Source organism: Gorilla gorilla, chromosome 1 (assembly GCF_029281585.2).
Source record: "Gorilla gorilla gorilla isolate KB3781 chromosome 1, NHGRI_mGorGor1-v2.1_pri, whole genome shotgun sequence".
Classification (NCBI taxonomy): Eukaryota; Metazoa; Chordata; class Mammalia; order Primates; family Hominidae; genus Gorilla; species Gorilla gorilla.
In genome coordinates, this window is record NC_073224.2 from 138920176 (window position 1) to 138934791 (window position 14616).

Genomic DNA, 14616 nt, shown 5'->3' on the forward strand with positions numbered 1-14616 from the left:
CCAAAATGTGGTAACATTAAAAGAAAATGGTTGGGTTTAACCGTAGCATACAGATGACACATGAAAGAAATTGTCCAATCTGAGGAAAAGAGAAGAAAAGATTAGAAGGAAAACAACAGAAAGCCTCAATGCCATTTGGGGAAATATCAAGCAATTTAACATATGTAACTGGATTTCCAGAAGAATAGAAGGAAAATAGGGCAGAAGAAAATATAAGTAACTTACAGGCCAGAATTACCCCAAATTTGGTAAAGCTATCAACTCACAGATCCAATAAACTGAGTGAACCCCAAGTGGAATAAATAAAGAAAATCATACCTAACGTAACAGGTAAAACTGATGAAAACCAAGGATAAAAGAAAAAAGCTACCAAGGGTGGTAGTAGGGAACCTACCAAATTTTTATTTGAAATTAAACTTAACCAGGTTCCTCTGTCTGCTAAATCTGGCAATTCTGTTCTGTATGTAACTTAACCTCAATTTAAATGAAATTGTAAAATGAACACTGCACTACTCAGCAGGGAAAGGATGAACAATAGTGTTTTCAGTCTGTTCTCTGAAATCCCAGTGTTAGTTAAAATAGAAATACCTGAAGGCTGCATACATTTGTTTGATTATTTAATAGTGTTTAGCTCTTTAATACTATAAAGTTCTTTAAAATTATCATGTAGTGAAACACTATTCCATAATCTAGATACAGAACGGTTTCATCACACACAAGATCTCCCACTGTCCCTTTATATTCATCCCTCTAGTTCATTCCTCTTTATTGCTAAGTAGTGTTCTCTCATATGGATAGACTACAGTTTATCCATTCACTATTTGAGAGATAATTGGTTTGTTTCCACTTTTTAGCGATTGTGTATAAAGTTGTTAAAACATTAACATAACAGGTTTTTGCCTGATATTTTATCCAGAGGGATTGCTGGATCACATGGTTAAGTGTGCACCTAATTTTATAAGAAACTGCCAAAATGATTTCCAAAGTGCCTGTACATTTTGCATTCTCGCCAGCATTGTATGGGTTCCCATTGCTCTGTATCTTTGCCACCACTTCATGTTGGCAGTATTTCGAACTATTCTGATAGGTGTGTAGTGGTGTCTTTTTTTTTTTTTAGACAGAGTTTTGCTTTTGTTGCCCAAGCAGGAGTGCAATGGCACAATCTCGGCTCACCACAACCTCTGCCTCCTGGGTTCAAGCTATTCTCATGTCTCAGCCTCCCGAGTAGCTGGGATTACAGGCATGCACCACCACGCCCAGCCAATTTTGTATTTTTAGAAGAGGCGGGGTTTCTCCGTGTTGGTCAGGCTGGTCCCGAACTCCCAACCTCAGGTGATCTGCCTGCCTTGGCCTCCCAAAGTGCTGGGATTACAGGCATGAGCCACTGTGCCTGGCCGCAGTGGTGTCTTTGTTGTGGTTTTAATTTGTATTTCCCAGTACCTAATGATGTGGATCATCTTTTCATGTGCTTATTCACCATTCTTATATCCTATTTGATGAAGCATCTGTTCATGTCTTTTGCCTACTTTTAAATTGGATTGTTTCCATATGGTGAAATTTTGAGTGTTTATTACATATTCTGGATAAAACCTTTTGTAAGATATATGACCTGCAAATATTTTCTTCCCATTTGTAGCTTGTCCTTTCATTCCCTTAACCATTTTTGATAAAGCAAACGTTTTAAATTTTGATTAAATCCAGTTTATGTTTTCTTACATAGATTATGCTTCTGTTGCCATGTCTAAGATCCCATCACAAATTCAACAGACTCAATATTTGTATGAAGTGAGTTTTAGATCCACACTCATTTTTTTTTGCATGTAAATGTTCAGTTACAACATCTTGATAAGAAGACTGTTCTTCCATTGAATTGTTTCTGCACCATTGTAAAAATCATTAAGCCCTATTTATGTAGGTTTCTTTCTGAACTCTTGCTGTTCTATTGATCTGTGCGTCTCTCCCTTCTATGATACTATGCTGTCTTAATTACTTTAGCTTTATGGTAAGTCTTAAAAACAGGTGGTGTGGTTCCTTTAACATTCTTTTTTCAAAGTTGTTTTAGCTATTCTAGTTCCTTTGCCTTTCCATATAAACGTTAGAATGAGCTTGTTGACATATACAAAAGAGGTTGTGAGATTTGGATTGGAATTGTTTGAGATGGTGTGGATATTTTGGGGTTTATTCTGTTTTGGGTTTGCCCAGCTTCTTGACTCTAGGTGTACATCACCAAACTTGGGAAGTTTACAGCCATTATTTCTTCAGATCTTCCTTCAGCACTATATACTTTATCCTCTCCTTGAGAAATTCTGATAAATACAAATGTTAGACATTTCTTACTGTCCAACAGGTTCCCGAGCTTTGTTCATTGTTGTTGTTATTTCAGTCTGTTTTCTCTGTTGCCTAGAGCTGATAATTTTTATCCATCTATGAATTCATTGACTCTTTTCTCTGTCTTCTCCATTCTGCTGTTGAGTCCATCTGTATGTTTTTAAAATTTTGGTTACTGTTCTAAAATTTCCATTTGGTTCTTTTTATGTCTTCTGTTTTTTATTTTAACATTTGTTTCAAGATTATTTGTGATTTCTTTGTCATGTATTTTTCTGTAGGTGTTTGAGCATTTCATATAGCATTTTTGTATTGCTCACTTGAGCATTTTAAATATCTGCTTTAGGGTCTTTGTTAGATAATTCTAAGATTGATATCTCAGTTTTACCATCTATTGATTTTCTGTAAGTTGAAATTTTTTGCAGCACTTTATCAAGTAATTTTGGATTATACCTTGGACATTTTGAATATTATGTTGTGAGTTGCTGGGTCTTGTTCAGATTTAATGGAGAATATCAATCTTTTTGTTTGAGCAGGCAACCAACCTGTTAGCTTCAGGATGCAATTATCAGATTGCTCTTTATGGGCCACAGTTCCAGTGTAAGTTCGGTTTTCAAAGACTGCAATTTTCTTTGGATCTATCTCAAGTTTGTGGCACACAATTTGGGACTTATGAAGTCGTCTGTTGGATAGTTTAGTTCTCAAGATTCTCAAGGCTAAATAGAATCAGATCCAAGCATTAGTGATTTGAGGATGATCCTTGGGGTTCATAAACAACTTTATGAGATTGCTTTCGTGGTTTCCTCCCACTCCATAATCTCTCCACTTCCTGGTTCCCTGGGCTCCCTTTCTTGGTTGATCCTCTGGCCAGAAACTTGGGCATCTAGTTACTCTACTCTGATACTATTTCATACTTTCATGGCTGGGCCTGCATTCTGCTCCATGTGGTGGGGGTACAGAGAGAAAAAAGCAACAGGGTTGCTGTACCCTTTTAAAACCGTAACTCTACCAAACAGAAATATTCCCCTCCCCCAAAGTTTTAGTTCCTATGGGCTTACATAGCTGTTGGCCACCACCACAGGATTGCCTGGCCGAAGCTTTTGGAAGCCAGTGGGAAGTCTTCCCTCCAACTAATGTAACTACAAATGTAGTAACTTTGCCTTCTTCTGAGGTCTGTAGAAACCAATATGACCTGTGTACAAATTATTGCTCATGGGGAAAGTAGTATGATGCACATTACAGGACAATAAACCCTGTAAAGCTGAACATTATGATCTAACTTATTGTCTAGGGTGGAAGACAGTGACGGCTAATCAGATGGACCTTATTTTATTTGTAATTTTACAAGTCACAATGACATACTCAAAAGTCCAAGCCAAATGGCCAAGCCAAGCCTTAATTGCTAAGTGCTCCTGCTTATATGTGAATCTGAATATCTTGTTTACTTAAAAAATACCACATTTAAACAATGCCATTTGGTGGCTACATTCAGGAAATAATTTTTATAATGTCTTTGTATTATTTTGCTTTATTCTTTAGTTTTAGCAGTTGCTCTTTCACAAAAAGAGTACTATTCACTTTAACAATTCATACAGAATCACTTTTCAAAGAGGAGTTAAAGTTTACATTAAAAAGCAAAATTCATCCATTTTTTCAATAAATTGATTGCCTTGCCTACACTGTGCCAGACTATGCATTTCTTACTATCAACATTAGCAGATAAATTTGAATTGTGAATTTAAATGTTGGTAGCATGTGCTAAGCCTGAATTTCCTGGTAGTTTTTTTTTTTTTTTTTTTTTTTTTTTTTTTTTGCCTCAAAGTAGAACTGGATGAGCTGATAATGTTTTAATGAACTAGAATCCCATTAAAATGCTGTTTCTTTTTTTTGGAAAGAATGAAAAAAAGTAGTAAATTGCTGTCATTCTGTCTACATCTATTGAACCTGTTTGCTCCTCCTTGTCTCTGCTGTTTTTTTGCTCTAGACTAATGAAAAGTTTGGTGCCATATCAAGGGTTTGATTTAATAAGGAGGGAAAGAAATGCATTTAAGTTTCGAAAGTTGTTCAGAAGAGTTTACACTTGATAAGCATTAGGGAGCCACTCAAGATTCCTGAGCTAGAGGACTGCAAGTGGAAACTGGGAAAGCAAGACCAGTTTAACATGCGGTGGCTTCTGCGGTTAGGAAAGCCAAAACTCTACATAAGATTGGCCGGTGCAGTATTGTACCAAACAACTTCCTAACCCAGCGTGTAAACAGAAGAGGCTGCTCCGTAGGAGTGTTGACAGGCCACTGTAGAATTAGGCCAGAGGCTAATTACAGAGAAGACAGGATAGGTAGGGAGTCTCAATCTAGCAGGTATGCAGAGGGGCCAGCTCCCGGCATTCAGGAAGCCAGGACAGGACAAATGCTTCAAAAGCGCCTGGACAAAAGTTGGATTCAGCAAAAATTCCTTGTACTCCCGGCCAAAGCCAAAATTGTTTGGGTGGGGGCTGAAATGGAGGTGGCTAGAGTTGGGCAAGGAAAGTGATTCTGCTTGCAGTCATCAGTGAAATCCTGGAATAGGGCAGTGGGAATGGAAAAGAAAGTAAAAGATTTCAAAGGAAGAAAGACGTTTTATGATAAGGGATTCAGGAAATGGAGGTGACAGGGCATTGCTTAGTTTTCTAAGAATTCTATGAAGAATTCCGACAAATTGGTAGTTGAGAATTGAATGGGAAAGATTTGTTTTCTTCAATTCTGAATTTGATATGCTGGTAGTTCTGCCATGAATGTGACAAGAAGCCACTGATGGCCTTGAACCAACTTCTACAAAATAGGAGTGAAGCTATACTACTAGGAGCTATGGAAATGGTTAGAAAGGAGGTAGAAGCAGCAAATGTAGACCACATACAAGGAATCTGACAGCAGACATGCTGAGGATAAAGCCTTGAAGTATGGCAGAGATTGATAGTAAAGAAGCTGCTTTGGTAAGAATACCTTTGAGAAGGAAGGTGACATGAGTGGTGCATGGGATACTGTGGAAGAAGTTATTTTAAAAAAGAATTGCTTCTAATCAGAGGGAAAAATTTGGAAGGATAATGGATGCTCACAACAGATGTTTTGGTCTTCACGTCATATAAGACAAAGTCATCCATAGAAACTGAGATGAGAGAACAACTTGGGAGTGATGGAAATATCTGGAAGTAAATACTTCGAGACATGTTTATGAGGTCCGATGCTGACTAAGAGCCACAATGAGGCTGTTCACAATGTAAAGATACTTCCAACCTCCTAGCATCTCTTCTCTCCTAGTAAGTTCTGCCGTTTCTTGGCTCTGAGAATCATTCTTTGCCGTTCATTCCTTAAGTCCTCTAGAATCTATTCCAATACCTGTAAGATTCACAGTGTTTGTTTCAGTTCGTCAAACTGATAGACACAATTCAGGTAGAGATTTTTAAACAGAAATTTTATTGAAAGAATTTTGATACAGTTCATGATTCTTTTTAAATACATATGAAGTTTAACAAAATATATACATGAATGTGTTCAAGTAGAAAATGTGAAATATACATTATAGATTTGTTGTATTGCACTTGGGCAAATCATAATTGCTCACTTCAGCATATTCAAACCGAATCACAACATAGTCTTTGAAAGTTGACATTATAACTTAGCCTTGTACTCAAACATTGTAAGAAATGTTTTGATGCCTTAATCTTCACCAAAGGAATCAAACCCAAATACTAACTTGGCCATATGTTTAAATACCACTAAAGGCAGGGAGGTAAAGTGTTGTAGGGGTGCTTAAAATATACTAAGAAGGGATTTGGCAATTTTCCATTCACAGTATTTCCAATATAAAAGACTCATCCTGTTTATCAAACTCACAAAAGTTGGGGGAAAATATCACTTGGGAAAAAATTTCACTGAATTGCTATCAAAGGAAGCAATGAAGTTACTTGACAAACTATTGACAGGATGTCTAGTTCAAAATAGAATCTTCATTGAGGCTAACTGTAGCACAGTATGTGATACATAAACAAAATTCAAATATTAAAATTCTAAATAAAAAAATTTTCCCCGCTAGTATAAAGTAGAAGTTCTATAGTGGAAATAACAATGAAAACAGATGAAAAATCAGTGAAGAAATAGAGGGAGGTACTACTAAAATTTTGTGTTTGAGAGGAAAAAGAGAAAGGTAAAAAATAATTCTGGGAATATTTAAATCAGTAATTGAATACATGTAGTGATGTCTTTAAAGCACCTTCAAGAAAGACCTCTTTCATTTTGGATGACAATACATTAGGATAAATGAAATATGTGAATATGGCAATTTTCCATAAAAACAAAGGAGACTATGGAGACCATCTGCTTCCTGATTTGGCCATACAAAATATAGAAAATTCAAGTGACCCAGGTTCCACAGTCCCAATTCTGTCAAATTCCAATCCAACAGTTTGTAAAATGGATAACATCTGTATACTTCCACTGTATATGAAAAAGAATGAGCAGCTCACAGGGCTACTTAAAAAAAAAAAATGGCCAAGGTGAATATATAGTCATTTATTTGTGCAAAAATGCCAAAGAAATGCTGAGATGTCTTCTGTAAAAAACAGTAAATTACTGGTTTTACCTATCCCTAACCCTTACTTTTGACACAACTATCTAAAATGTTCACTAGTTAACCAAACATTTACTCAGCATGTGAATCCATCCTAAGTTTGTGGATAAAAGGATGCAGAAGAGAAAGATATTCTTTATTACAAGCTTTCCAACATCATGATCAAAATTACAAATAATTTTCAAGGCTGTTGTAAGAAGTCAACATTAAGTGTTAAGTTTAAGCATAGATTACTACTATTTATGAAACAGATTTCTTCCTTTTGAAAGGTGTGTATAAAATGTAATGTAAATCAAATCTACCTATCCTTCTCCTGCAGTGCAAAATTACTTGTACTTTTGGGGAAGATAATTCCCTAATAAACTAAATTAAGGTCTCTTGGGTAGAAATTCAGTTTCTCTCTTCATACAGCCACAAAGGGTACTATCTTTTCATTCAGTCCCTTAAGCAGCTTACTCTTCAATGCCAACAAAACTTTATTTTTTAAATAGTCTTAAAAGTGCTTAAGGGAGTTCTGGTTCCTCTTTTCAGCCTGCACAGTTTAAGATCAATGGTAAAGGTAGGAAATAAGCATAAGGGCACTGGAAGAAGGAATGAGTCTAAATAATGTATAATGACTGTTCCCCCATACCAATTTTGTCATGGTGATTATTCACTAATTTTATAGGAGAGTGTATTGAGATCTGCTACAACTTCTTGGATCTTTGAAGCACTGCTGAATTACATACACAAAGCAGAGCAGATGTCAGCACCTGATTAATCAGTACTCTACTACTGGCTAGATTCCCCAGGCAAGTCACTTAAATTATCTCCAAACAGCTTCCTCATCTGTAAAATAAGGATAAAAATTCCTTCCTCACAGAGATGTTATGAGAATTAGAGGAGATTTGAAAATGCTCCGTCAATCATAAAATCATGCAAAATTATTCCTTTGTAGAAATTTGAGGATTAAATGTAATAACATGAAGGCCACACTAACCGCCTGGCACATAAATACTTAATAAAAGTTATTCCCCATTCTCACGTTCTGTGTAATTTGCAGTTAGGAAATATAAATCAAAGACACCCTTGTCAGACTCACATCCATTTGGCTTTAACTAGAACTGTCCTTCTCTGCTCCTTTTCTTTTTTTTTTTGGATACATAATCTTTCACTGTATTTGAGGCTATCTTGATTCTCTGGTTGAGATCTGGGTCACTAAGGCTTCTGGGGGATCATGTCTTCAACAAGCCTTCCAATGAATGTCCAAAGAAAAACATATAATTTCCTTTTATTTTATTTTATTTTTTTTTACCAAAGTTCTTATGAATTGGAAAATAATTTGTTTCAAAGATGGTGATGAAAGGAAAAAAAAAGTTTAACTTTCCAAAGGTAATGCTTTCATGAAGAGTTAGAAATAGCAGTTTTAGTAATTAGTTTTAGGAATTCTGGTTAAGACTTCAACATTTGACCTTACTTAAAAGATATGCTTTATGCAACATTTAATGCCCAGTTTTGCATGGCTCTAAAAATCTTTAAAATGCAAAAGCTTTTCCAGTGACTGGAAGCCAACACGACAAGACTGAAATGGTATGACCTGTGAATTAGCCTGGTTTATAAAAAAATACCAGTTCAGAGACCATAAACAAAATAAAGAAACTAAGCAATCCTTAAATTGGATTTAGCCTTGGGCAATTAGCAGAAAAATTCACTCATAAAAGGATCCATTTTACAGATATCGTTTTTTAAAATGTCAGGAACTGGTTTTATAAGAGTAAAAAAGTTAAAATTAATTACATCTTCCATAAAGAATATGATGGAAATAATTATATACGAAAAATGAGACAATAAAAGTCCATTTATAAAGTGCCTTAATGTACCAAAAAAGGAGGTCAGATGTCCTTTATTTACAAATCATATTTAATCCCATTTACAGAAAGGCAAATATTACATTGGAGAGGCAGCATAATAGAGTATAAAGAACTCTCAACTTCGAGTCAGAAGATCTGAATCTTTTTGGCTTTGCCACTAATTTTCTCTGTGACTTTGAGCAAATGAGAGTTTTTCTGGGCTTCGGTTTTCTCATCTGTAAAATGAGAGGCAGAACTACACTGCTTCTAAAGCCAGTCCTTGCTTGGATGTAAAATTCTGTGTTAAGCAATGTAAATATGGTTCTTAAGTTTTGGAATTACATAACAGGGTTCTACCATATTAATAATCTCTGTAAAAACTGATTATTCCATAATAGGTAGGTAAAAACATTATAGAACTGTGATCAAATACATTTTGAGTTCATGATTTGGCTGCTGTACAAAGGTGCAAAAAAGTCAGCATTTTGGTTACTGATATACACGTGTAGGTTTTCAGGAATGCTGACAAATTCCAGATATAAGGGAAATGACAGCACAAGGAACACTGACCTACAGATAAACTAGATACTGTCCTTCACAAAGACACATGGGGAGTTAGCAAACTGAGGAAGCTGTGGATATGTTAAGCCCTTCATCTTGAGGAATATAATCTATGTTTAAAAAACCAAAGCTAGTGGCTGAGCACGGTGGCTCACGCCTGTAATCTCAGCACTTTGGGAGGCCGAGGCAGGAGGATGACCTGAGGTCAGGAGTCCAAGACCACCCTGGCCAACGTGGTGAAACCCTGTCTCTGCTAAAAATACAAAAATTAGCCGGGTGTGGTGGCGTGCACCTGTAATTCCAGTTACTCAGGGAGCTGAGACAGGAGAATCACTTGAACCCAGGAGGCGGAGGTTGCAGTGAGCTGAGACTGCGCCACTGCACTCCAGCCTGGGCGACAAGAGTGAAATTCCATCTAATACAAACAAACAACAACAACAAAAAAAAAACAAAACCAAAGATAGTATAGCTATATTTCTGTTTGGGAAGGTTTACCAGGCAAGGTAAACTGTCCCTGAGCAATACAAATTTGTTGTCCAGAGAATATTTTGGCTTTTAAAATATTGGCAAAGTTACACTCAGATACAAGTTTTGTTTGTTTGTTTTATAAGAGTTAGCCCAATATCAGGGACACTGTAAATTAATTTTATAACAATAATCAGGTAGTATTTCTCATTGGAATTATCTACTTTAGTAATACACATGTGCCAAGAACACTAATAAGACAAAATATTTCCTAAGAGTGACAAAAAGTTGCTTTTTCTCACTAATTTTTTACTGCTGCACACATAGGTATACTGGCATTTAATTAAAGCATAAATGTTAATGCCAACTTGCTAAATGATATGCGCTGGCAATGTAATGTAACAAATGCAAATTCACATCAGTCTAACACTGTATAAACATACTCATGCATTTGTGTACTGATAGTACAGTCAAATAAAATGATTCATATTTTGACAAAAACTAAGCTTGGAATGGAGGGCTGTGTGAAAGGCAGACTTGGGTCTTCAAATATCTCCATATGTGAAATATCAGTAGTTATACATAATCAGTTTTTAAAGGCACACATCCAAAATCTCCCTTCATCTATATCTGTCATTTTCTCTATCTAATATGCCAAAACCCACAGAATATCCCAGAGTTCTCTCAGACTTGGTGGTGGTTGCAAACTTCCAAATGACTACTTATATTTGTAGAAAAACCAGTACCATTATCAGGACACTTCCTTTTGAACTTTCCTGCTTAAAAGACCTTAACAGTTGTTTTAAGCACATACTACTGCAGTAAATCATAGATTTCAAACCACCTGGCAGTAAGCAAACATATTTAGAAAATGCCACTTTGCCTGCGGAAAAGAGACTATTGATAGAGTTCACGGCAATCTGCAGCAGTTTAGAAAAGAATGAAGAAAGTGGTCTAGTTCTCCTAATAGAGAGTAGTTTATAGTTGTAGGTCAGAAATAGGGGAAAAGACACTCTAAAACTTAGAATCAACAGGGATTTCTGCCACATCACTAAAAAGTACTTATTATTGATCTACATTCTTAATCATTGTTTCCATCCTGCAGGGTTTTTTCTCCCACATTTACAATTTTTTAAGTTAAAAGGGAATATGTATTGTAAAATGAAGTATGAAGGAAATCAGATCATTTTCTCTTCATAAAACACAGAGAATACTTAAGTAGAGTGCTCAAGCACTTATCTCGAATTGCAATTTTATTTTTCAAATACGTAAGAACCTAGAAAATCAACTTAGCACTTACTTCCTAGATACCTGTGTTAGGAAAAGTTCTACATCACCACATTTCCTCTGTACCTTTAATAATTCAAACTCAATAAAACGCTGCTTTAGGATTCCTGAAAGCAATTGTATTTGTGCAAAGCCTAAACAGGAAAACAAAGTAGATGACTTGGCATTTGAAGAATGAAAAAGCCAAACAGCACTGTCACAACCATTTCTGCCTTCAGTCTCCAATGCCTTTTTCTTTCATTATAAAATCCATAGAAATGGCAAGGAAAGATATAGGAAAGTTTATCACAGATACAGTAGCTATTACAGAAATTTGGAATTCAGCAGATGTTTTAAGTCAAAATTTTCTGTGTGACAGATGAATTTGCAAAGTTTTGAAAACACAGTCCACAAAGTAATTTAAAATGTGATAATTAAATTTGTTTTAAAAAGCAAATTAACACCTTTTATTTTCTGTGAAGATAAAACAATAAAAGAAAAATGTTCATATATCCAAACCTATGCTGGAAGTACACAAAAAGACAATTTGTATACATTACTGGCAATAGTCTTGTTTTGTACAGGATATTTTACAGAATATCCGTTAAAAAAAAAAAACAAAAAACAAAAAAAAACATAGCCGGGTGTGGTGGCTCACACCTGTAATCCCAGCACTTTGGGAGGCTGAGGTGGGTGGATCACGAGGTCAAGAGATCAAGACCATCCTGGCCAACATGGTGAAACCCCGTCTCTACTAAAAATGCAAAAATTAGCTGGGCATGGTGGCACACGCCCATAGTCACAGCTACTCAGGAGGCTGAGGCAGGAGAATAGCTTGAACCCGGGAGGCAGAGGTTGCAGTGAGCTGAGATTATGCCACTGCACTCCAGCCTGGCAAAAGAGCAAGACTCCATCTCAAAAAATAAAAAATAAAAACAAAAATAAAACATACATGACTCTTGATGGTACATTTCTATGCTGGCAAATACATTTTTGGATACAAAGGCACTTTGAAAACCCAATATGGTTTGGTTCATAAGTTTGCAAGGTACAAACAATTTAACAAACATGATTATACTGAAGAACGTCAACAATTGTGACATTACGTATAGCACAGATTTCCAATTTCTTTCTTTTTTTAAAAAAAAAAAGTAATACTGGTTTTGTGGGAATGAAAGCAGTGATTTCCAGCAGCTGCAGTGAAGACATTCCAGAAGACTGGAGGCCCACAATCTGAAATTCTTACTGCCTGGGATGAGAGGATGGTGGTGTGGGCATTCAACATGAAAACAAACAAACAAACAGAAAACAAAAACAAAAAAAGAAAGACAAAAGGACAAATTAACATCCTAAGCCAAAAACCTCAGAAGTCAAAAAGATTTGGAGGAAAGAGCACAAAAGAAAAGACCAAAAGTCCAGGAGATATCCTCTTAAATCTGATCCCTTAGCTGTGAACTCCCCACAAAGCATGAACGGCTGACTCTACCCCGTTTACTTAGTGCTCAGGAGTTGTAGTGATAATTTCTCTCTTTTAAAAAGCTGGTTACAATGTTTTGGATTGTACAGTACCAGAAAAATTTGGTCCATAAAAGGTGCATAATTTCTTTCCATTCACTACATGGCTGCAAAGTCAATCTGTACGTAGAGCTGTCTCACTCCAGCCTGAAAAGTAAGAAAAAAAAAGTTAGAAAATCTAACAAGCTAATAACACCCTACACATTTCAGGAAAGTAATTTTTTTTTTTACAAATCTCACTTTTTTAAAAAAAGAAAAGAATTATTTCAGAAACAAATATATTCATAAGATACAAAAAAGAATCTCCATTTACCACTACAAAAAAAAAAAAAAAAAAAAAAAGAGCCATGTTAACAGTCACACACCCTATCCAGATATCCAGGTGATACTTAGAAAAATGCAGTTCACCTTCTACAGTTACTCTATTAGAGGACACCATGATGCTTAACTGGTTGGCTCCTAGTTGAAACTGATACATCAAGCCTGTCTAAATCCTCCTGTGATAAATGATTAGTAAACAATTTAGCAAGTATAACCATCTATTGGAATTATTTTGCACTCCAAGTTCTCTCTTCTGTTTTGGATATGAACTTGCTACTCAAGGATACTGCTCTCTAAATTCTCCCCAATATCTTCTGTGTTACCAATTTACTTCCTCTCAACTAGATCACTTCTATTAGCATACAAACACACTGTAGCTGTTTCTATCTTTGAAAAAACCTCATGAGAAATTATCTTTTGGGTACAATGTACACTATTCAGGCGACAGTTGCACTAAAAGCCCAAACTTCACTACTACGCAATATATCCTAGTAACAAAACTGCACTTGTACCCCCCTAAAGCTATTTAAAACAACAAAAAAAAGCAACAAAAATCTTTACTTAGCCCTACATCCCCTTTTGGGCTCCCCATCTCCGCTCTTCTTTACAGCAAAAAGCCTCGAAAGAATTATCCATATTTGCTGTCTAAAATCCTTTTTCTCCCTTCTCTCTTGAACTCATTTCAACCAATCTTTTGCTTCCCAACACTTCCCCAAAACTGTGTCCAGGTCACTTCCACATTGCTTACATTAATATCCAATTCTCAGGCCTCTTCTTCCTACTTCACCTATCAGCAATAATACAGATGGTCACTCCTGCCTATAGATATATATATTTTCCCTTTTGGCTTCCAGAGAATATTCACTGGCTGCCCTTTTACCTCACTTATCAGTCTTTCTCAGTCTTCTCTGCTAGTTCTTCCTCCTCTCTGAAAACTGAAATCGCCAAAGGCTAAAGAAAAAAATAAAGCTTGGTACAAGAGCTGGTAAATACCTCAGCACTCCCAGTAAACTTATCACCTTGTGATGTATTATACAACTTATTCACGGTGTTTATTGTTTATCGCTGACCTCTCACTATAATATAATGTCTCCGAGATAAAGGATTTGGTCTTCTTCTTTACATTGCTGACTCCTAGAACCTCAAGTGGGAGCCAGCACACAGTAAGTGATCAATAAGTATTTGTTGAATTAACTAAAATTCTACTAATTTCCTTCTTTCAACCCAAAATGATCTATTTTTAATTAAAGGAACCCATCAGTCACAATAAGCCCTTTCTTCTCAGTACCACAGAATAAAAGGTAAATTGGAATATTTAATAGGAAAAAACCAGAGTGAGGAAAAAATCTATTAGCACTACCTTCTTACAGTAATTTCTGGACTCCTCAAAGCACTGTTTTCTAGCTTGGCTTTTTTTCTAGAATTCAGGTAGGAGGGCTCTGTACAATACTGAGTGCTTGAAAGGATTCAGGAACTACTCAAATGGATAAAAGGCTTGCAGGTTCTAGAAGCTTGTCAGCAAAAGAAACATATTTTAATTTTGCTGGTGCTTCTCCTTTTTTTTTCTTTTTAAATAAAAGGCCTTCCTGTGGAAAGTTAAAGCCTCTGTTATTCAAATCTAAGAAAAATATATTTAATAGCATCCTCTCCTCAGTTAAGATGATGTGGCAGAAAAAAAGAATTTAGTATCTGTATGTTCTTGAGTTACAAATTAAAATCAAACTTAATTTTT

At 35.8% G+C, this 14616-nt stretch overlaps 1 protein-coding gene across 2 annotated transcripts in view; it reads right to left on the reverse strand.

The window, feature by feature from the left end:
• The window catches only part of SLC30A7 (solute carrier family 30 member 7), a 100647-nt gene that overhangs the window by 8416 nt on the left and 77615 nt on the right, over positions 1-14616 (reverse strand). Inside the window, exons 11-12 of one of the 2 annotated variants that reach the window (XM_019036298.4) lie at positions 12618-12710; positions 5752-12297 (exon numbers count right to left, since the gene is read on the reverse strand). In XM_019036298.4, the coding sequence (XP_018891843.1) occupies positions 12663-12710 (48 nt within the window). In that variant the 3' untranslated portion in view covers positions 5752-12297; positions 12618-12662. Of the gene's footprint in view, positions 1-5751; positions 12298-12617; positions 12711-14616 lie in introns of those variants that run through there. The other variant, XR_008669054.2, reaches the window with a different exon arrangement.